A 23,129-nucleotide genomic window follows, 5' to 3' on the forward strand; every position below is an offset into this window, starting at 1 on the left:
AGTCTCTTGTCTGCTCTGAGAGCGTTCACCAAGTGTATAGTGCCAGTGGCCGCTTACCTGCAACGTCAGTAGGTCCAAATCTACCCGTACTTCGACTGGTTGATAAGGGGCCAGTCCTCGGATCAGGTGTGGAGGCATCTCGACCTCGTCTGTTCCACCTGCCACGATCTGGACCTATTAATAAATGACAAAAAGTCGACCCTCACCCCAGTGCAAGGTATAGAATTCATTGGGGCGATACTCGACTCCACTCGAGCCAGAGCCTTCCTCCGCAAAACTTGGTTCCAAGCCATGGTGCACCTCATCTCGTTTCTGTGTGCCCAGCCACTCACCACTGCTCGCACATGCCTGAGATTGTTGGGTCACATGGCAGCATGCACTTATGTGGTTCGGCACATGCCACTCCACCTCAGGCCCCCTACAGGCGTGGCTGGCGTCGGTCTATATCCCTAACCAGTGCAGTATGGACTGGGTGATCAGGATTCTGGATAGCATACTGTCTCCACTTACCTGGTGGCAAGATCCCGCATTGGTGCTGGAAGGAGTTCCCTTTGCGGCCCCAGTCTCATTGGTGACTCTTGTCTCCAATGCTTCGGACCTGGGTTAGGAGCTGACCTGGGCGGTCTCAGTACTCAAGGCTGTTGGTCCACTCACGATTGGTCTCTGCACATCAATGTCAGGGAGCTCAGGGCTGTTCGCCTAGCCTGCCAAGCCTTTCCACCTCACATACAAGGCAGGGTGGTTCAGGTCCTAATGGGCAACACGGTCACGGTCTTCTATATTAACAAGCAGGGGGGTGACAGATCGTCTGCCTTCTGCCAGGAAGCACTGCAGCTCTGCAGCATGACATCCATCTCATGGCCGCTCATCGCCCAGGGGCCAGGAATGCTTGGGCAACTCTCCTCAACAGGACATTCTCATCTTGTCACGAATGGTCCCTTCACCCGGAGGTGGTCAGTTCTATCCTAGGGAGGTGGTGGAATCTCCTTCCTTAGAAGTTTTTAAGGTCAGGCTTGACAAAGCCCTGGCTGGGATGATTTAGTTGGGGATTGGTCCTGCTTTGAGCAGAGGGTTGGACTAGATGCCCTCCTGAGGTCCCTTCCAACCCTGATATTCTATGATCTTCCACTGGTGGGGAACTCCCCAGGTGGACCTATTCACATCCAGGCAGAACAGAAAATGCCACGTCTTCTGCTCGTTCCAGGGCAGGGACATAGGATCTCTGTTGGATGCCTTCCTGCTCTCATGGTCGGGGGCCCTGATGTACGCCTTCCCTCCAGTGCCATTGCTGCCCAGAGTCCTTATGAAGATCAAGCAGGACAGGGCAAAGAGCATCCTCATAGCGCTGGAATGGCCGCACTAACACTGGTTCAGCACTCTGCTGGACCTCTCAGTTGCAACCCTGTTCCGGATGCTGCTCAGGGCAGACCTGTTGCCCCAGAACCACGGCACTCTCCTGCACCTGAACCTGGCGACGCTACATCTGATGGCTTGGCTGCTGTGTGCCTGAACGCTCAAGAGCGGCAGTGCTCATCTGAGGTCCAGCGAGTCTTGTTGGGCAGTAGAAAGCCCTCCACCACGGCGAGCTACCTGTCCAAATGGAAGCTATTCACCTGCTGGATGGTGGATAAGGGCGTCTGTGCCAAGTGAGCCCCGTTGCAGCTCATACTAGACTACCTCTTGCATCTCAAGCTCCAGAGCTTGTTCCTTTCATCAGTCAAAGTCCATCGAGCAGCCATCTTGGCCTTCCACCCACTGCTCGAAAACAGGTCGGTTTTCTCTCAGGATATCACGGCCAGATTCCTTAAGGGCCTGGAGTGCCTCTACTCGCACATTAGGGATCCTGTTCCCTAACCTTTGGGACTTAAATCTGGTGCTGTCGCGGCTCATGGGTCACCCCTTCGAGCTTCTGGCTTCCTGCTGTCTCCTTCTCCTCTTCTGGAAGGTTGCGTTCCTGGTCATTGTGATGTCGGCCTGCTGGGTATCTGCCATTTGGGTGCTTACCTCGTAACTGCCTTACACGGTCTCCTACAAGGACAAGGTCCAGGCTTTCCTTCCCAAGGTGGTCTCCCAGTTTCGTTCAAGCCCAAATATTTACTTACTCGTCTTCTTTCCGAAGCTGCGTAAGTCAGAGGAGGAGTGCGGGCTGCATGCCTTGGACGTCAGACGAGCTCTGGCTTTCTATATTGACAGGACCAAGCTGTTCTGTAAGTCAACACAATTATTCATTGCCGTGGCCAACAGAGTGAAAGTTCATCCTGTTTCCGTTCAAAGAATTTCTTCCGGGATCACAGCCTGCATTTGCTTTTGCCATGATCAAGTGAAGTGAAGCGATCACTGCCCCTGGTGATCGTCACCGCCCACTCGACCAGCGCGCAGGCCTCTTTGGCAGCCTTTTTGGCCGAAGTGCCTATTCTGGACATCTGTGGGGCAGCCACCTGGTCGTCGTTCCATACCTTCATGTCCCACTATGTGCTTACCCAGCAGGCCTGGGACGATGCTGGCTTTGATAGAGTAGAACTGCAAGCCACAAAGCGGTGAACTCTGAGCCCATCTCCATAGATACTGCTTGTGAGCCACCTAGAATGGAATCGACACGAGCAAGCACTTGAAGAAGAAAAAACAGTTATCTACCTTTTTGTGACTGTTGTTCTTGGAGCTGTATTGCTCACGTCCATTCCATTTCCCGCCCTCCTGCCCCTCTGTCGGAGCTGCCGGCAAGAAGGAACTGAGAGGGCGTAGGGCAGGCAGCACCTGATTTACCACACCAGAGAGCGCCACAGCTGGCCCTAAGGCAAAAACCCCTCCAACACCTGTGCACCTGGGCGCGCACGCGCCTAGAACGGAATGACATGAGCAACACATCTTGAAGAGTAACAATTACAAAAAGTAGGTAACCATTTTTTCTCTCTGGATCATGTACATCACGAAGGGCTGTACAAGGAAAAGGACTAGAGTTGCCATTGCGTTACATGGAATCTTAGATCTGCAGCAGCCATATCTTGGCCTGGTCTAAGTTTCACAGAGCTCACATGCCATAATGATACCAGTGAGGCTACTCCATGTGAATAACTTCTGAAATTTAACTTTAAGCAATTAGATTTCAATCCTGAGTACGTGCTGTCAGCTGAGGGAGTCCTTGAAACTAGTTTTGATCACTTTCCCTTCCATTGTTTTGCTTTACCATGGCAGACTCTCTAATTTGTGAACCCCTCTGTTGTATGGGTGTCATAAATCAGCAATTCCTTGTCTAGTTCACATCCAGTCTGGTAGAAAACTTCTTACCTGCTCCCAAACCGAACTTGCTCACTTTAAGGCCAGTGCTGTTTTGTATTAGATGGGGGGACTGGCATCTGACTTGTAGGAGAAACTCAACTGCAATCTTGAGTGGCTATTGGATTTCCCGAAAACTAGAGAAAGACTGAGTAGTGGTGTCACTGGGAACAGATGTAAATCACTTTTCTGAACAGGGAAGAAAAAATGTCTCCGTTTGAAGCCTGCTTTCTGTTCAGTTTGTACTGTGCCAGCTCCATGCCTTGCAATGCTGTCATGTGTTAATTGGCTGTATGTACACGAGTACTAGGAGCCTGGGTAATAAACAAGAAGAGTTGCAATTGCTCATTTAGGAGCATAAATTCAACCTGGTTGGTATTACTGAAACCTGGTGGCATGATGGAATGGTAAAATCAATGATTATAACCTATTTAGGATCGAGTGGACAGAAGGGGAGGGAGAGTGGCGCTCTATGTCAAAAATGGCATTATCTGTTTCCAAGTCACTGACAACTTGAAATGATCCTGAATGTTTCTGGATCAATGTCTGAACAGATACAGCACAAGATGGGGTACTAATCTGTGTCTGCTACAGACCATCCTTCTTCCGGGGGAGAGAATGGGATGACCAGCTTCTTAAGCCCCTGTCTATAATACAGAGGAGGAAAAAACTGCATGACCATGGGGGATTAGAGTCTGAGTGGCACACACTGGATGTCTCATGCTGACAGTACTAAAACATCCTTGGAATTTCTAAAATTTATAGATGACCATTTCCTAACTCAAGAAATGTTGCAATCAGCACAAGGGAATTCTATATTAGACCTCGTCTTGACAGGTAAAGAGGAACTGATTGTAAAACTAAAAGTTAGTCGTTGCTTTGGTGCAAGTGATCATGACTTGATTACATCTGTTATAAGCAAACAGAATAAAGTCCAAATCAGTAACATATATACTTTGTACCTTAAAAGGACCAATTCCACAAAGCTGAGAACAATTGTGAGTCAAATCAGTTGAGAGAAGGGATTTAAACAGAAGAATGTGCATGAGAATTGAAAACTGATTAAGAAAAGCCACAATCGAGAAAGAAGGCCTCACTGGTTAAAAAATAACATGGCCTACAGGGGAAGTGAAAGCAGCGCTCTCTCTCTCTCTCTAGATAAAAGCGGCAAAGAGTCCTGTGGCACCTAATAGACTAGCAGACGTATTGGAGCATAAGCTTTCGTGAGTGAATACCCACTTCATCGGATGCATGTGGTGGAAATTTCCATGCATCCAACAAAGTGGGTATTCACCCACGAAAGCTTATGCTCCAATACCTCTGTTAGTCTATAAGGTGCCACAGGACTCTTTGATCCAGACTAACATGACTACCCCTCTGATATCTCTATAGATAGATATCTATATCTATATAGATATATAAAAGGGCACAATTAGAAATCCTATGGCCAGCAGTATGAAGGATAATAAGGAGTTATTTGAGTGATTGTTCACACAGATTCCACGTTTGGTGTCCATGTGCCCCAGGCATGTGAGGTTGGACTCTTTATGAATAGCTGCATCTATTGTGGCCATGTCCATGCTCTGTATACCCTTGTGACCACTATAGTTAAGCGTATAGGGGGTAGGATGGTCTCAGCTGCCCCTCAGTTCCTTATTACTGCCCACGACTGCAAGATGGAAGACCTGCAGTGTTTGCATCCCCCAAGTGACATAGCTTTCATTTAATTTTCCTGTTGTAGTGTTAGATCTAGTTAGTCTTTAGGTTAAATTGCCCACTGGCTTAAAAAAAGAAAAGAAAAGAAAAATCATAACTTTTAAGTGGAAACTTGTGACTAGTTTGGCTTCACCCCTCCTTGTCCCTCCCCCCATGCACAGGAGGGGTATGCCTCCATCATGGCAGACCCAAGTCACAGGCTTCAAGAAGTGCCCATTGTGTGACTCTGCCATACCCATAAATGATGGGCATTCCTGATGACTTATTTGCCCAGGAGGGACACGTAACACAGCACTGCTCCTTATGGTGCTTGTTCTCCAAGAGGATTGTCAAGAACAGAGAGGTGAGGCTAAATTCGTTTCCAATGGTGATTTCAAGCAGCCTGAGACTTATTTCTGCTTTGGAGAAGTCCAGAACAGGTCAATCTCATCCTGCCTTGACACTGGCCAGCTGTGGCTCCACTTCCAGCTCTCTCACTGCTTCCTGCCGTAGACCGCACTTCTCTCTAGCTCTGCTCCCTCAGAGAGAGGGAGCAAGGAGCACTGTTCCAGGAGAGAAGTCATGCACAGATTGCCCTCACCAACCCCAGCAAGAGACTTCTCCTCAGACGTCATCTATTAAGATCCACAACTCAGTGTCCCTCCCAATGCCCTGGCACTGAAGAGCAAATCTGCACTGATGACTCCTTTAACCCACACAGACTGTGTTCCCCCTGGTATTATGCTGACACTATGTGCTCCAGCACCATCCTCAGCGCCAAAATCCTACGTGCCTGCTTCGGCCTTCTTGGCACAGACGAGCATCCTGGCACAGAAGCCTTGCATCATACTGGCCAGCCTGTCCACAGGTCCAGTACCAGAGTCTCCTCTACTGCAATGCTTAAGAGATGTCATCTCCAAGCAGTCAGTCCCTCTGCCTCCACCTGATCTGATACCACACAGAACTGGCATCCTGGACATGTCTGCTCCTTCTCTGGAAGTAGTCTACGTCTCATCGTCTTCTCCAGAGCACAGCAAAAGCTCCTTTTCATCCTATTCTCACTCTCCACTGTGGGTGGCTCAATAGGAGTCCAGCGAAAAATCCAGAGAGGATTTCACTAGAGCACTGACAAAGAGGGCAGGGTTTCTCAAGGAACCTCCATCTTGGTATTCACCCATGTGCCCTCTACCCCAGTATGCCTACCAGCCCTAGACATACTGGTCTTCTTGGGGCATGACCCCTTATTCCAGGAAGCTTTCCTCTACCGTGACTCCACCAAGATCTCCCTCACTGAGTAGACAAATTCAGCTCTCTGCAGCCCTACAACTTTCTTATCTTTAGTTGCTAGGAGATGAAGAATTGGATATTGGGGATGACCAGAGTGTCTCGGATCTAGAGCCCTCAAGGAATTTCCTCCTGTTCTTCTGAATGAGAAGGTCAATCATCTCCTTCAGCCTGTCAGGATGAATTCAAAGTATTCCAGGATATCTTTAATAGGATCACAAGACTCTTGATATATCACCAGAAAACACCCAGGAAAAGCAGCACAAATGACTGATTTATACTTTGCATGGCGACACCAGACAGAATTGTGATGTGGATTAATGAACATCCAAAGATTTTTCTCAGCACCCGACCCCAGGCTTCTTACTGGTACAGATAGCTCAGGAAAGGCCCAAAAAGTAGGGAGCCCCTAGAAAACACCATTCTGAGGGAGGATCCCAAAAACCTAGATCTATTTGACTATAAGGTCTATTCTTCCGCAAGCCTCCAAATGAGGGTGCGCAACTATCAAGCTTTGCCATCAGTGTGATTTTTCTCCTCTGGGATAGACTCTCTAGCCTACTTAATAAACTGTCAAGGGAATATCAGGGTGAGTTAAAGGCGAACTCACAGCGAGAACCTTGTTATAAGTTCCTCGCTATGCCTCTGATATGGCAGTGAGGACTATTGCATTTGCAATGATGCATTCTTCCTGGCTTCAGGCATATGGGATCATAGAATAGAATCATAGAATATCAGGGTTGGAAGGGACCTCAGGAAGTTGTCTAGTCCAACCCCCTGCTCAAAGCAGGACCGATCCCCAACTAAATCATCCCAGCCAGGGCTTTGTCAAGCCTGACCTTAAAAACCTTAAAGGAAGAAGGGTCCACCACCTCTCTAGGTAATGCATTCCAGTGCTTCACCACCCTCCTAGTGAAAAAGTTTTTCCTAATATCCAACCTAACCTCCTGCACTGCAACTTGAGACCATTACTCCTTGTTCTGTCATCTGCTACCACTGAGAACAGTCTAGATCCAGCTTCTTTGGAACCCCCTTTCAGGTAGTTAAAAGCAGCTATCAAATCCCCCCTCATTCTTCTCTTCCGCAGACTAAACAATCCCAGTTCTCTCAGCCTCTCCTCATAAGTCATGTGTTCCAGTCCCGTAATCATTTTTGTTGCCCTCTGCTGGACGCCTTCCAGTTTTTCCACATCCTTCTTAAAGTGTGGGGCCCAAAACTGGACGCAGTACTCCAGATGAGGCCTCACCAATGTCGAATAGAGGGGAACCATCACGTCCCTCGATCTGCTGGCAGTGCCCCTACTTATACAGCCCAAAATGCCATTGGCCTTCTTGGCAACAAGGGCACACTGTTGACACATATCCAGCTTCTCGTCCACTGTAACCCGTAGGTCCTTTTCTGCAGAACTGCTGCCGAGCCATTCGGTCCCTAGTCTGTAGCAGTGCATGGGATTCTTCCATCCTAAGTGCAGGACTCTGCACTTGTCCTTGTTGAACCTCATCAGATTTCTTTTGGCCCAATCCTCTAATTTGTCTGGGTCCCCCTGTATCCTATCCCTACCCTCCAGCGTATCTACCACTCCTCCCAGTTTAGTGTCATCTGCAAACTTGCTGAGGGTTCAATCCACACCATCCTCCAGATCATTAATGAAGATATTGAACAAAACCGGCCCCAGGGCTGACCCTTGGGGGCACTCCACTTGATACCAACTGCCAACTAGACATGGAGCCATTGATCGCAACACGTTGAGCCTGACGGTCTAGCCAGCTTTCTCTCCACCTTATGGTCCATTCATCCAGCCCATACTTCTTTAGCTTGCTGGCAAGAATACTGTGGGAGACCATATCAAAAGCTTTGCTAAAGTCAAGGAATAACACGTCCACTGCTTTCCCCTCATCCACAGAGCCAGTTATCTCGTCATAGAAGGCAATTAGATTACTCAGGCATGACTTGCCCTTGGTGAATCCATGCTGACTGTTCCCGATCACTTTCCTCTACTCTAAGTGCTTCAGAATTGATTCCTTGAGGACCTGCTCCATGATTTTTCCAGGGATTGAGGTGAGGCTGACTGGTCTGTAGTTCCCCGGATCCTCCTCCTTCCATTTTTTAAAGATGGGCACTACATTAGCCTTTTTCCAGTCCTCTGGGACCTCCCCCGATCGCCATGAGTTTTCAAAGATAATGGACAATGGCTCTGCAATCCCATTTGCCAACTCCTTTAGCACTCTCGGATGCAGCGCATCTGGCCCCATGGACCTGTGCTCGTCCAGCTTTTCTACATAGTCCCGAACCACTTCTATCTCCACAGAGGGCTGGTCGCCTCCTCCCCATGCTGTGCTGCCCAGTGCAGTAGTCTGGGAGCTGACCTTATTTGTGAAGACCTCCTGTGGAAGGTCCAGAAAGCTAGAGAGGACCTCCCCTTTGAAGGGACCAGTTTTATTTAGCAGGAGCACAAATGAGGCTCTCCACAACATCAGAGACAGGAGAGTGATTATTTGATCCCTGAGACTCTGTGTTCCTATTGCAGAAGAAACTGCAACGGAGGCAGGGACCTAACTACAAGCGCAAACGTCAGCCCCAATGCTAATTGCAACAATCTCCTTCTGAGCCTCTGAGGAAGAGGTAGAAGTTCTGCATGGTTCAACCTTCCTTCTCCTCCTCTTCTGCTCTGCAACCTGGACCTTCTACTAAGGTGTAGTTTTGATGTAAGTGTTGAGAGCCTGGTTGGACCACCTTTGGAGCATTTTTCTTTTGCCCTCTATTAGAAACTTGCCTTTTCTCTAGAAGTTTGGATGAAGATAACCTTGGATTGGTGGGTCCTCAAGAGAATAGCTAACAGGTATTCCATCCAGTTTTAGAGTGTTCCAACTCCCGCCTCCTGGCCTTTCCAGGGACCCATCTCACAAAACTGTTGAAACAGAAAGTGGACTCCAGTGCAGCTCAGAGCAGTGGAAGAGGTACTTCATGTGAAGGGACTTGTATTCCCATATATTACTCAGTTCGATATCAAAGAGGCTGGAGACCCATCCTAAACCTTTGACCTTTCTGTGTATTTGTGTCATTTCAAATTCCATATGGTCACCCTAGTTTCCATAGTATGTTCCCCTGGATCACGTGGACTGGTTCAGGATACATACTTGCATGTTTTGATCCACACAACTCCCAGAAAGTATCTGAGATTCTTGGTAGGAACATTCCTCTGCCAAGACAGAGTCCTGTCAGTTGGCCTCTGAGTGGCCCCATGGGTCTTTGCCAAAGTCCTGGCTTTAGTGGCTGCATACTTTTGCAGACTGGGACTACAAGTTTATCTCAATCTGGATGACTCACTGATTCGGGGAAGATTCCCACAGCAAGTAACTGACCCAATTAATACAATCCATCTCTTTGCCTCCGTGGAGCTCAAAGTCAACAAGGACAAGTTCACTCTGACGTAGGCAAAAGAGTTCATCGTAGTGTTAGATTCCAGACTGGCAAGAGCATACTTACCGCAGTGATTTCAAATGACAGTAGATCTCTTCAGTCAGCTTTGCGCTCCAGAAGATCAGTGAGGTGTATGGGGCACATGCCTATGGCAGCGTGCACCTGTGTCAAGCAGCATGCCTGACCGGACTTCACCTTTGGCCACTACAAGACTGGTTGATATCAGTCTATCTGAGTAACAGACACAGCATGGACCAGCTGGTCATGGTCATGTCAGAAGTCCTATCCTCGGTAAGCTGGCAGACAGATCTGCTTCAAGTCTACAGTGGAGTTCCATTCTCTGTGTCTCTCGCTTCCAAGACCCTGGTAATGGACTCCTACCCTCTTGGTTGGGGAGCTTATCTTGACCATCTCAAGATGCAGAGGCTGTGGTTCCCTCGGGAGGTCTGATTGCACACAGATATCTTGTAAGTTAGAGCCATACCATGAGCATGCCAGGCCTTCCTACCTCTCCTTTGGTGCCTCACTGACCAAATGCTCACAGCCAGCACCACTGGAGTGTGCTTTATCAACAGACGCGGGAAGCAAGATCCTCTCCACTCTGTGAAGACACAACATACCTTTGGGAATGATGCATACCTCACCGCATTGTGCCAGTAGCTCCACACCTGCCTGGTATCCAGAACACCCTGACAGTCCATTTCAGCAGCCACTTTTCAGAGAACCACAAGTAGTACCTCAGCAGTTCCATCCTCCACGACATCTTTGTCAGGTGGGGGTTCCTAATGTGTTCACAACATGCCAGAAAAGCAAGCAGGAAGTATTTTGCTCCAGAAGGAGCATGAGCCCAGGCTTGCTGACAGACACCTTTCTTCTCACGTGGATGCCAGGTAGGTCTGTTTGTTTTTCCACCAATTCCCTGATTTCTGAGAAAACTGAAACAGGACTCAGGTCACAACAGCCTGATAGTTCCAGCATGACCTAGACAGTTTCAGTTCTCTGAATTGATGAATATTTTGGGCAGCCCACCAGCTTCCTTACCACTTCTTTCCAATGTAGTGTCTCAGAACCACAGCCTCATATTGCACCAACCTGGCTTCACCTGCCTGCTTGGATGCTGGCTGGATGACTCCCTTGGACAGGGACTGCCCATCTGGAGTACAGAACATTTTGTTACAAAGCAGAAAGCCTTCTGTCAGGCTAACATACAGAGCTATATGGAGAAGGTTTTCTGTCTGGGCAACCCAGCAGCAGCTTTCACCGTTAAATACTTCAATTTGACCCATCCTGGGCTAGCTATCTTCCCTGAAGCAATCTGGGTTTTCTGTTTGTTCCATTATAGTGCACAGACAGCGATTTCTGCAAACCTCCTGCCAGTCCAGAGTTACGGCGTGTTTGCTCTCCCCACAGTATTGAAATTTCTCGTGTCTCTCCCCCCCTCCCCCCCAGTTAAGGAACCTCAGTTTGGTTCTAACTGTCTTAATGGGACCCCCCTTTAGATCCCAGGGCAACTCGCCCCCTCTATTACTTGTAGACAAAGATGGCCTTTTTGGTGTCAGTTAGCTCAGCCAGATGAGTCAATGAAATATCGGCCTTCATGGTGGGCCCTCTATGTATCTTATGGACCGTGTCATCCTTAGGCTTCTCCCAAGTTTCAGACTTTCACCTCAGCTAGTCAGGTCATCTCTTGTTTTCTTCCCAAAACTTTCTCCAGCTCAGACAAAATAGAGGTGTAAACCTTATATGTGGTGAGAGCCTTATCCTTCTATTGAGTTAGGGCAAAGCATTCACAGCCTCCCCCAGTCTGTTTGTGGCTTTCCCAAAAAGGGTTTCCATTCAGATTATCCAGCTGGGTTTTGGACTGTGTTAAGGCTTTGGTTTCAGATAGCTGACAAGATCCTCAGGGTCATGTTAGAGCCTATTTCACGAGGGCTGACACTGCCTCCACAGTGTCTCTAGGTAACGTCTCATTATTTGAAATAGTTAGAGCAGCTTCCTGGAGCTTCGTTCACACTTTCACCTTCCATTTTGTCGTGGTTCAGGCTTCCAGATGAGATGCCAGCTTTGTTAGGGCTGGTTTGCCATACCTTTTAAGTAGGACTCCTCTTCCCACCTTCAGGTTAAAGATCACTGCTTCTTAATCACCAAGAGTGGAATCTGTGTGTACAGTCACTCGAAGAACAGTTACTTATCCTATAGTAAGGGTGGTTCTTTGAGATCTGTTGTCCACACAGGCTCCATGATCTGGCCTCCACTGTCACTAATGGGAGACCTGTTCTCTTGGAATTCTTATTGGCGAAGGAATGGGGTGGCAGTTGAGGTTGACCCATCCTTTAAGACTCCAATGTCTGTGGTTGCAAGGATACACAAAGCAGGGATGCTGCTATAGTGGATGCTGTCAGGAACTCAGCTGCCTCAGGCTTGGTTGCCTAGCAACCCCATAAGCTTGGCTTAGCCTAATAAACCCTCACTAAGTGAATGTGCTCCCTGATTGGTCAGAAGAGTCAACAGATCACCATGTAAACCCTGTAGCAACAGGAGCTCAGTGGCCACTCAATGCATTCCCTGCCCACAGCTTGCGCCAGACCTACTTCCTGACCAGCCCTTACCTGCTCCACTCCAGCCCTAGTCCTTGCCTACCTCTGAACTCCTGATTCCTATCTCCTGGCTCTGACCACTGGCTTGTCTCCTGACCATGACTCTAGCTCTGCCCTTTGGTCCTGTTCTGGCTTCTGGCTCAGTCTGTTGGCTAGCCTCCTGATTCCGCTCTGACCACTAGTTCGCACCACCTACACTTCGGAGTGTGACAGACATTGCTGTTCAAAAAGAATCGGATCTTGTGTGGCTGGGTCACATGGGCACCATGAGTGGAATCTGCATGGACAACACATGTCAAAAACCACAGTTATTGAAGGGTAAGTAACTGTTCTGTTTTCAAGTATATCAGGAACAGAAGGAATCCGGATGATAGTATTGGCCCATTACTAGATGGAAATGGTAGAATTATCAATAATAATGCAAAAGAGCCAGAAGTGTTCAATAAATATTTCTGTTCCGTATTTCGAAAAAATCCAGATGATGATGATGTCATATCATAGTGCTGAAGGTGAAATACTTTCAATTCCGACAGTAACTAAGGAGGATGTTAAATAGCAGTTACTAAGGTTAGATGTCTTTATATCAGCAGGTCCAGAGAACTTTAATCCAAGAATTTAAAAAGAGCTGGCTGAGGAGCTCTCTGGACCATTAATGTTGGATTTTCAGTAAATCATGGAACACTGGGGAAGTTCCAAAGGATTGGAAGAAAGCTAATGTTGTGGCAGTATTTAAAAAGGATAAATGTGACAACCCAGGTAATTATAGGTCTGTGAGCCTGATATCAGTCCTGGGCAGAATAACTGAATGATTGATACAGGACTTGATTAGTAAAGAATTAAAACAGAGGAATAAAACTAATGCCAAACAACTTGGGTTTATGGAAAATAGATTCTGTCAGACTAACTTGATATCTGTTTTTATGAGACAAGTTTGATTGATAAAGATAATAGTGTTGCTGTAATATACTTAGACTTCTGTAAGGCAATTGACGTGGTATCAGATATCATTTTGATTAAGAAACTAGACTGATACAAAACCAACATGACATATGTTAAATGTATTAAAAACTGGCTAACTGACTGCTCTGAAAATGTAATTGTAAATAGGGAATCATCATCAAGTAAGATTGTTTCTGGTGGGACCTGTAGGAATAATTTTTTGGCTCTATGCTACTTAACATTTTTTATCAATGACCTGGAAAAAAACATAAAATCATCACTGATGAAGTTGACAGATGAGACTAAGATTGGGGGAGTGGTAAATAATGAAGAGGATAGGTCACTGGTACAGGGTGACCTGTATCACTTGATAAGCTGGGATCCAGCAAACATCCATATCGGTATGGCAAATATGAGGTCGTATACCTAGGATCAGCGAAGGAGGCCATATGTGGATGGGTGATTCTATCATGTGAAGGACTGATTCTGAAAAAGACTGGTTGTCATAGTGGATAATTGGTTAAATGTGAGTTTGCATGAACATGAGCTCCCAATGCAATGCAGTGGCCAGAAGGTCTAATGTGATCCTTGGATGGATAAACAGGATAATGTCAAGTAGTAGAGAGGTTATATTGCTGTATTTGTGACCGTTGTGTGACCGGTCCTGGAATATTGTTCCAGTTCCAGTGTCCCCAATTCAAGAAGGATGTTGAAAATGTGGAAAGGATTTAGAGAAGAGCCACAAGAATAATTACAAGATTGGAAGACATGTCTTATTTATTATTTGTTTATTATTACCGTATACTCGTTTATCCAAAACCCTATTATCTGAACCTCCATGTTGTTCAAATCCCTGCCTTATCCCTCATGTATCTCATGCTGGGGGACAAGGAAAGGATTTGGATAATGCAGAGCTTCAGATTATAGAGCAGAGACCCCTGGCCAGGACTGTGGGGAGGTACCCCTGGCTGTGGGGAAGGCCACTTCACTACTGAATGGCTCCTGCCCTCTCAATTATTCAAATTCCCAATTATCCAAATAAAATCCGTGTCCTCCATGCTGTTTGGATAATTGGAAGTATACTGTATTTATTATTTGTATTAATGTGGTACCTAGGAGCCCATTGTGGTACCTAGGAGCCCATTGTGCTAGGCCCTGTACAAACATAGAACAAAAAATTAGTCTTTGTCCCGAAGAGCTTACACTTGGTTGCAGGAGACATCTGCTGCTAGCATGATATAAAACCTAGAACTAATTTAATTTTGCCTAAGAAGAGGGCCCCAATCCAGTTCCAACTGAGATCAAAGAGAAGGATAAGAGAAAATTTTCAGAAGTTCCTAAGTGACCTAGGAAATACAAGACAAGAGACAGGTGGATACAGACAGACCGGGGAGGAAATAATGAGACAGGATTGGTCAGTGTGATAAACAGTGATCTCAGCACACCCGCGGCCTAACTGCTATCAAGTTAGGAGAAGGAGAGTGGGAGGGTTTGGAAGGAAGGAAGGAGGATAATGAGACAGCTTTGCAGATGACCACCTAAGCATGGGAGAAAGCATGAAGGTGCTTGTTTGAAAATGTAACAAGTGGACAGTGGAGTGTGGCATCATGACCTGATTGGAGGTGGGAGTCAACATCCTGATAATGAATGAGAGATGATAGGTAAAGTGGGGGTGGACCTCAAAGGTCCTTTAAAGTGAAGTAGCTTGTGTTTGATGCGCTAGAGAAGGGGGAGCCGATGGAGAGAAAGGGGTGACACGGTCAAAGCGAAAGGTTAGGAAAATTATCTTTGCAGCTGCATTTTGAATGGATTTGAGCGAGGCAGGATGGTGTTTGTCAAAGCCAGAGGGAAGGATGTTGCAGTGATCGAGGCATGACATGATGAGAGTTTTAGCTGGATGGTGGAGAGGAAAAGCTGTATTTTAGAGATGTTTTGTAGAATGAATCAGTAAGCTTCAAACACAGCCTGGATATGAGAACCAAGAGAGAAGCCGGAGTCAAAGACCATGTCCAGGTTACAGGCCTGAATGACAGACAGGAGGGTGATGTCCAGAGTGATGGAGAAAAGAGGTAGTGGGGAGGGTTTGGAGGGAAGATTTAAGAGCTCAGTTTTAGCCATATTGAGTTGAAGCTGATGACAGGACATCCACGAGGGGATGTCAGAAACAGGTGGTGATTGTAGTTTGGAGAGCAGGAGATAAGTCTTTGAGTCATCAGCACAGAGACTGTAGTTGAATTTGTGTTTCTAGATGAAATTGCCAAGACATAAGGTGCAGAGGGAGAGTAGAGAGGGACCAAGGCGGGAAGGAGTGATTAGAGAACCAGAAGAGGGCAGAGTCATGGAAGCCAGGGAAGAGATCATTAGGGACTTGGGCGAGAGCAGTTTCAGAGAAATGAAAGGGGCAGAAGCCAGATTGGAGAGGGTTTTGGGTAGGATTGGAGAAGAGGAACTTCAGACGATGGTAAAGACGCCTGGAGTCTTTCAATCTATTTTAGGTTATCAAAAGGAAGATTAAGAGGTGACTTGATCACAGTCTGTAAGTGCCTACCTTAGGAACAACAATTTAATAAGAAGGCTCTTCAATCTGATAGGCCATGATCTAACAAGATCCAATAGTGAAAACAAGCTAGACAAATTTAGACTGTAAACAAGGTGCAGATTTTTAACAGTGAGAGTAACTGACCACTGGACCAGTTTACCAAGTGTCATGGCGGATTCTCCATCACTGACCATTTTAAAATCAAGATTGGAAGTTTTTCTAAGATATGATTTATGTCAACCCCAGATGTTGGGCTTGAAGGCAGGAGTTAATTCAGGGAAGCCCTGTGGCCCATGTTATGCAGGGGCTCAGGCTGGATGATCACAATGGTTCTTTCTGGTCTTAAAATGTATGAATTACTAATGGAACATTTGGAATGTCTAATGGCTTTGGTGAAGCCTTGACATGCCGGTGACCGTCTGGAGTTAAGTCTGGCCAATAGGTCAATAAACAAACAGCTACAGCTGTGCTCCTCTGCTGCTGACCTGCCAGGGCCAGTCTTTCCCCTTCTACAATCACTGCACTGGACAAGTAAAGGGGCAGTATCAGCATAATTAGTGAGGAGAAGGGACTTTGGGCCCTACTAGTTGCTAGGGAGGTCCATGTGGATTGAATTTACTCCCAGATCCTCCCCTCACATTTGAGGAGCAAGCTGTGGGTGCTGTCTTGGCATGCTCACCTAAACACAGTGCAGGCCATGCACTGACCCTGCTCGTCCTGTGCTCACCTTGCAGGAGTGGGTGGGTGAACGATGTCTGAAGTCCCTCTGTGAAGACAGCAATGATTTGCAGGATCCCGTTCTGAGCAGCACCCAGGCCCAGAGGCTGATGCAGCTGATCTGTTACCCACACCGACTGCTGGACAATGAGGAGGGAGAGAATCCGCAGCGACAGAGGATTAAACGCATCCTACAGGTATTGGGGGGGTGGGTCCTGCTTGGCTCCATGGTGGGATAATGGGGGAGAAGAGACCCTGACATATTATTTTCATTAACCTCCATTGCTGGACATAAGCATTCATAACGTTAGTCTCTAAAACACGTTCACCTTCTTGAGGCCAGGGAGAAGATTCATCACTGGAGGAGGGGCTGTGTGGGCTGAGGAAGTGGTTGGGGGGGAGGCTAATTTGCAGTGTGTCTGTGTGTTACAGAACTTGGACCAATGGACAATGAGGCAGTCCTCGCTGGAGCTGCAGCTCATGATTAAGCAGACAGCAAATAATGTGAGTTGTGTGCTGAGCTTAGAGAGCTGCCCTGCATGTTGGTGGGGATCTCTCTGTGTTTCCAAGTGGGGGAAGGACCCCTGGCAGGGAGCATGAATGTGGGGAACATAAATGGGGGAGGATGCTTCGGGAACAGCTCACTGAGAATGGATGAGTCGCCCAAGGCTAGCTGGCATGAGGGAGTTTCACTTGCTAGGATTGCGCCGAGCTGTGCTCAGGCGAACAGGCTCTGTTGCTGTGGTCAGCCAGTGCCCCAAGTGCTCTAGAAAGAGGAATGGTGTTGCAGGGGGGCGCTGCACTCCACTCGCCACTTCCACTCTCTCTAGGAGATGAATTCCTTGTTAGAAAACATTGCCAAGGCCACGATTGAGGTGTTTCAGCAGTCAGCAGAGACCAGCTCCGCTAACTCCACTGGAACTGGAGTCAACAGCATCAGCACCGTGCCTGTGAGCACTGCATCTGCCAGCAACAAAGCCAAACCAATCCTAAGGTAGGTGCTGCCCCAGCTTCTCTCTCCCTGGGACAGTGGGATCCTTTGCAGAGGGACTCTGGACTATGGGTTGGCTCACTCAGCTTTTTTGTCTGCCCTGTGTCGCAGTTCCTTGGAGAGGTCAGGAGTGTGGCTGGTGGCCCCACTTATCGCCAAGCTGCCAACATCGGTGCAGGGCCATGTACTTAAAGCTGCTGGAGAAGAGCTGGAGAAAGGACAGCACCTGGGGTCATCGTCCCGCAAAGAGCGAGATCGCCAGAAACAGAAGAGGTGGGCTCTGGGGAGAGGTCAGGAAGCCCTGGGCAGCCAAACCTAGCATTTGGTATTGTCTAGCTCACTTCCTCTTCTTCTTTCCAGCATGTCCCTCCTGAGCCAGCAGCCCTTCTTGTCACTGGTGCTGACATGTTTAAAAGGACAAGATGAGCAGCGAGAAGGCCTCCTTACCTCACTCTACAGCCAGGTCCAGCAGGTAGGCCCCTTCCCAGCCCCCAAAAGAGCTTGGGAACAACAGACCATCCAATTGGACCTACCCTCACAGGGTGGCATCCTCCATGGGGAAGGCATCTCCCTCATTCCCATCATCTCTACTTTCCCCCTATCCCAGACTGTGAGGAGTGGGGAGTACTCACTGCTCCCCCTGCAGTGCAGGGTCCAGCATGTGAAGTCCTCACCTTTCTTCTAAATCTCCTAGATTGTTACAAACTGGCGGGAAGATCAGTACCAGGACGACTGCAAAGCCAAACAGCTGATGCATGAGGCCTTGAAACTGCGACTGAATCTGGTGAGCAGCAGGAGAAAAGGGGGATAAACAGAGAGCCCTCCCTTCTAGGGGTGTGCAGGGCATGATGAAGATTTCCCTGGCTCTTCTGGGTATGAAGCCATGCGGGGAACGGGATGGATAGAGAGACCTGGCTGTCTTGTCCGGACAGGAGACACCTCTGTGCCAGAACATACACCTTGAACTCTTTAAGAAATGCTTATTGCAGATTGGTCACAGCATTGCTTCCCTTTTCAATTTGCTGCCAAGCTGGCAGGGAGAGCCACTCCAGGGCCTAAGCTGCTCCAGGGCCTACAGCAGGGCACCCCCTTAGCTGGGATGTCTGGAGCTTGTCTCCCCTCACCTGCCCATAAGAGGTGTCCTGGCTTAGCCTCCACTCTGCCTTTTGGGTTCTGGGGTTCCCTGTGTGGCAGGACAGTGCCTGGGCTCTGACTGACTTTTGTTCCCTGCCAGGTCGGGGGGATGTTTGACACAGTGCAGCGCAGCACACAGCAGACAACAGAGTGGGCGGTGCTACTCCTGGACATCATCAGCAGTGGGACTGTCGACATGCAGTCAAACAAGTAATTGTCTCCTTCAAGTCTAGGAGCAGGGCCCCTCCCACGGGGAGTCTAGAGTTAGTCCAGCTCCTCTCCTGGTGAGGGCAAGCTGTCCCACCCACATGCTTCTGTCCCATGTGGGAGAGTCAGCCCGCAAGCACGTACAGACCTCTCCTATGAGAAGCTTGTGGGAACCAGGGATGGCTGAAAGAGGCTTAGGAGAAATAGTGGGCAATTAGTTCCGAGTGCGTAGGCGCATATGGCAGCAAAAGGGCCCTCACACTCCATGGGCACATGCAGAGCAGGGAGAGGACAGCCCCCTCTCTACAGCACGAGCACTGAACTCACCTGGACATCATTATTACCAGAAAGATGCAGAAAAGCTGTGAGGAGCTCAGGGAAGAGCTGAGGGACTGAGGTGTGAGGAGAGGCTGAGTGAGTGTGCACACAGGGGCACATCCAGCTGTCTTGAGGGTGTGAATGCCAGGGGGGGTTACAAGGAGAATGGGATGTTGGGGGATCTGGGAGGCCGTGGAACAGTTTTCCAGAGGAGGAGATGGGGATTGAAGTCTGGACAGTGTGCTATAAGATGTCCTGTGCTGGTGAGTCCAATCCTGCCCATCCCCTGAGGGCATGCTCCAGGTGAGCTAATGGGGCATTTTCTCTGTGATGGCAGAGGTGCTCATGCAGCCCTGCATTTCTGGGTGGTGCTGAGCTGTGGAACTGCAGGGTCTTCCCCTCTCCTGACCTTAGCCTTTCTCCTCTGCCCCTCAGTGAGCTCTTCACTACAGTGCTGGACATGCTGAGTGTGCTCATCAACGGCACCCTGGCTGCGGACATGTCCAGCATTTCTCAGGGCAGCATGGAGGAGAACAAGCGAGCATACATGAACCTGGTCAAGAAACTCAGGGTGAGGAGGCCCTGGCCAGTATGGAGAGCTGGGGCAATATGGTGTGGTGGGCACAGAGGGCAGGGGCAGCGATATAAGAGGGTATGGAGAAGTGGTTGGTGGGGCATGGGGTGATAGAACAGTGGTGGTTGTGGGGCAGAGCACTGTGGGGGGTGACAGTGATAGTAGGGTGGGTTGCATTGGATGCTGCTATTTGAATGGCTCTCTGACGCCTTTGTCTCCACCTCCTGCCTAGTGCAGAAGGAGCTGGGCGACCGACAATCCGACAGCCTGGAGAAAGTGCGACAGTTACTTCCTCTTCCCAAGCAGACTCGGGACGTCATTACTTGCGAACCTCAGGGGTCCCTCATTGACACCAAAGGCAACAAGATTGCTGGCTTTGACTCTATTTTCAAGAAGGAGGCAAGTAATCCTGTTCCTGGGTCTCTGAGTCATGGCTGCCGGTGCACAGACAGCCTCTGGCTCCTCATGCCTGGAGCCTGTGCTGGTGTCTGGAAGCATCTGGTTTGTTAACCCTCTTGCCAAGTACTGTGTTTTGTGCAGCTGGCCAAAGAGAGCCAGGGCCCTCGCACTCAGGGTGGTATAGCCACATCAGAGAAGGGCAGAGTTAAGGTGTTTTAACCCATTAATAGTTGCAGGCAATATCTTCCAAGACGTCACGAGTACGACTGATAATGATTTAAATGTTGGCTGTGTGCCCACGACCCATGCCATAGCAGATTACAGCCTATGTGCCAGCAGGAGACGGGCGAAGGGTTTGGGGGATGCATTGAGGAGCAATAGGAGACAATGTGGTGAACATTGTTTCAGAAGAGACACGACACTGGTCCCTTGAGAGCCAATAGAAATGAGGGTTTCCTGGTGGGGGTGAGCAGGGACCCACCAGTGAGGAGCTGGGCCGCTCTTCAGGAGCCCTGCTCCATGGAGTGGAGTTGGTGGTATAGGCTCAGTGGCTCCCTGTGCCCTTGCTCAGGGGCTGTTAGTGACTTGCGGGGTTGCTCACTGACTTTCTCGTCTATCTTTCAAGGGTTTGCAAGTCTCCACGAAGCAGAAGATTTCCCCCTGGGATCTGTTTGAGGGCCTGAAGCACTCAGCCCCCCTCTCTTGGGGCTGGTTTGGGACTGTGCGGGTGGATCGTAAGGTGTCCAGGTTCGAGGAGCAGCAGAGGCTCCTGCTGTATCATACACACCTGAAACCCAAGCCCCGCAGCTACTATCTGGAGCCTCTGCCACTGCCTCCCGAAGAGGAGGAGCCCCCCACACCTGTGGCCCTAGAGCCAGAGAAGAAGGTTGTAGAGCCAGCCAAGGCTGATAAAGCCAGCTCCAATCCTGCCACCTCCACTGAGGAGCGCAAGAAGAAACCGAGCAAGAGCAAAAAACGCAACCAGCCTGCCAACAAAAGTGAGGTAACATGGCCTTTCCTGCCAGTCGTGGACCTGACACGGGGTTGTGTCCCACCTGCAACTGCAGATCTGCCCTCTCTGCTCTGCCTGTGAGGAGCAGATGGTTAGTGCTTTCCTTTCCGAGAGGCGTCCGTGAAACGCTGGACCTCTTCCCAGCATTCCCCATGAGAGGAGCCTCTCTGGGTTTCTTGAGGAAGAGGCAGTGTGTGTGCCTTGGCATCCTTGCTAGGGAGAGGAGAGGCTGCTCGTAGCTCTAACTAGCACACAGCATCCTGTGCCTTTTAGCTTTGTGACCCAGTTGTCAATTCCTGGAGGCTCCAGGTGTGCAGCTCCCTCTCACTCCTCCTTCCTCCTGCAGGATTTTGTGTTGGGCCCTGGCCGAGGAGTCTCCTATGGAGTTGGCATGACCGCAGACCTCATGCATCATCAGGCTGGGAATTCCATGTCTAGACTGGCATATGGGCAGTCGCCAGTGGGTCTCTATGCCCAGAATCAACCTCTGCCAGCAGGTATGTGTGGGGGAGAGGAGACTCTTACTACCCTGCAGGTAGCAACTTTAAGGGAGTCCCTTTTACATCATGAGCTTCCGTTTCTGTAGCCTGTTACATCTGACAGGTGTGCGAATGTAAGAACCAGACACAGCTGCCTGGGCTTGGCCTGGCTAGAGACGAATAACCAGCAGGGTGTGCCCTTTCGCAGCTGCTCCTGCCCTGGTGTGGTGGGACAGTGGTGGGTTGGATGTGTGTGACTCTGGCCCTTTCTCTTTCTCCTCCTATTGCAGGTGGCCCTCGGCTGGATACCTCCTACAGACCTGTACGCATGCCCCTGGGAAAGCTGGTGCAGAGTCGGCCCTCCTACAGTGGGGTGCTGCCTTCGGGGATGAGTGGCATGATGGGAATTGACCCTTCCTACAAGCCAGCAGTCTACAGACAGCAGCCTCCAGTTTCCCAAGGGCAGCTGCTCCGCCAGCAACTTCAGGCTAAGCTGGTACGGCAGAGCTGTATCCCACCCCTTGCGGCGCAGTAGTCCCAGAGCACAGTGGGTCCTGGGTTGTGCTCGCTGGTTTTCATTTTCTTATTCATGCTGGAAAACAAACTCCCCAACGCTCTTCCTAACCCCGCATTTCCATCTGCCTCAGGTAGCTGGTGTTTCTATAGCACCTGTGACCTCGAGGGCCCAGAGCATTTGGCATCATCTGGGTCCTTAATTCCTTTCCTTCAAAGTTGTGCGCCCACAACTTTGATTGAATCAGCCGTGATGGGGAGACTGACATTGAGAATGAGCTAGTGTCACTGTGACTGTGGGGCCAGAAGGGGGTGCCAGGCCCAGCTCTGGGAGGGAAGGGTTTAGTGTCACTGTGACTGTGGGGCCAGAAGGGGGCGCCAGGCCCAGCTCTGGGAGGGAAGGGTTTAGTGTCACTGTGACTGTGGGGCCAGAAGGGGGCGCCAGGCCCAGCACTGGGAGAGAAGGGTTTAGTGTCACTGTGACTGTGGGGTCAACAGAAATGGAGGCAGGTCTGTTCTTTAGCCTGGCCTGGGAATGTCCTCCAGGGCCTTGTCCTGATTGGAAGGTGGGGTTCCTGCGAGCCCAGTTGCCCACTGCTGGGTCCCATGTGGCCGTGACACTCCTGCCTGACTGAGTCCTGGAGAGGACGGGCTGTTGTCTGGCTTGAGGAGTGCTTCCAGACCACTGCTGGGAGGAGTTCACATATGCCCAGAGGATGGCAAAGAGTGAGCCGGACGGTCCTAGGTCTTCATGTTCCTGAGTGTGAATGTCTTGTGCTCCTTTTCAGCAGGGCCAGGGAATGCTGGGGCAGCCGCCAGTGCGCCACATGGCCCCTACCCCTTCCTATGGAGCCCTGCAGCCTTCCCAGGTGAGTGGGGCTTTCTCTGCCTGGGAGGAGGAGGATGAAGGGCCAAGTGGGTTCTGGTGGAGCCAGCACTGTGTGAACTCCTGCTGCAGGGCCCTGGAGCCACCTGGTTCTCCCCTGGGGTCCCCACTTGCCAACTGTCATGAATATTCCAGTCTCTGGGAAGAGGGCG

General features: G+C 49.5%; 1 protein-coding gene across 5 annotated transcripts in view; it reads left to right on the top strand.

Moving 5' to 3' along the window:
- Positions 1–23,129, top strand: part of MED12 (mediator complex subunit 12) — a 76,652-nt gene that overhangs the window by 37,881 nt on the left and 15,642 nt on the right. For 4 of the 5 annotated variants that reach the window (XR_012160650.2, XR_012160651.2, XM_073358645.1 and 1 more), the window contains exons 27-39: positions 16,482–16,661; positions 16,897–16,968; positions 17,295–17,458; positions 17,567–17,728; positions 17,816–17,927; positions 18,150–18,239; positions 18,690–18,799; positions 19,550–19,685; positions 19,926–20,087; positions 20,713–21,090; positions 21,446–21,596; positions 21,869–22,074; positions 22,880–22,960. Coding sequence is in view for 2 of the 5 variants with exons in the window: in XM_073358645.1 (XP_073214746.1) it covers positions 16,482–16,661; positions 16,897–16,968; positions 17,295–17,458; positions 17,567–17,728; positions 17,816–17,927; positions 18,150–18,239; positions 18,690–18,799; positions 19,550–19,685; positions 19,926–20,087; positions 20,713–21,090; positions 21,446–21,596; positions 21,869–22,074; positions 22,880–22,960 (2,004 nt within the window). In the remaining 3 variants the exon portion in view is untranslated. The remainder of the gene's footprint in view (positions 1–16,481; positions 16,662–16,896; positions 16,969–17,294; positions 17,459–17,566; positions 17,729–17,815; positions 17,928–18,149; positions 18,240–18,689; positions 18,800–19,549; positions 19,686–19,925; positions 20,088–20,712; positions 21,091–21,445; positions 21,597–21,868; positions 22,075–22,879; positions 22,961–23,129) is intronic. The other variant, XR_012160652.2, reaches the window with a different exon arrangement.

The sequence above is a fragment of the Lepidochelys kempii genome, chromosome 9, assembly GCF_965140285.1.
Source record: "Lepidochelys kempii isolate rLepKem1 chromosome 9, rLepKem1.hap1, whole genome shotgun sequence".
In the NCBI taxonomy this organism is placed as follows: Eukaryota; Metazoa; Chordata; order Testudines; family Cheloniidae; genus Lepidochelys; species Lepidochelys kempii.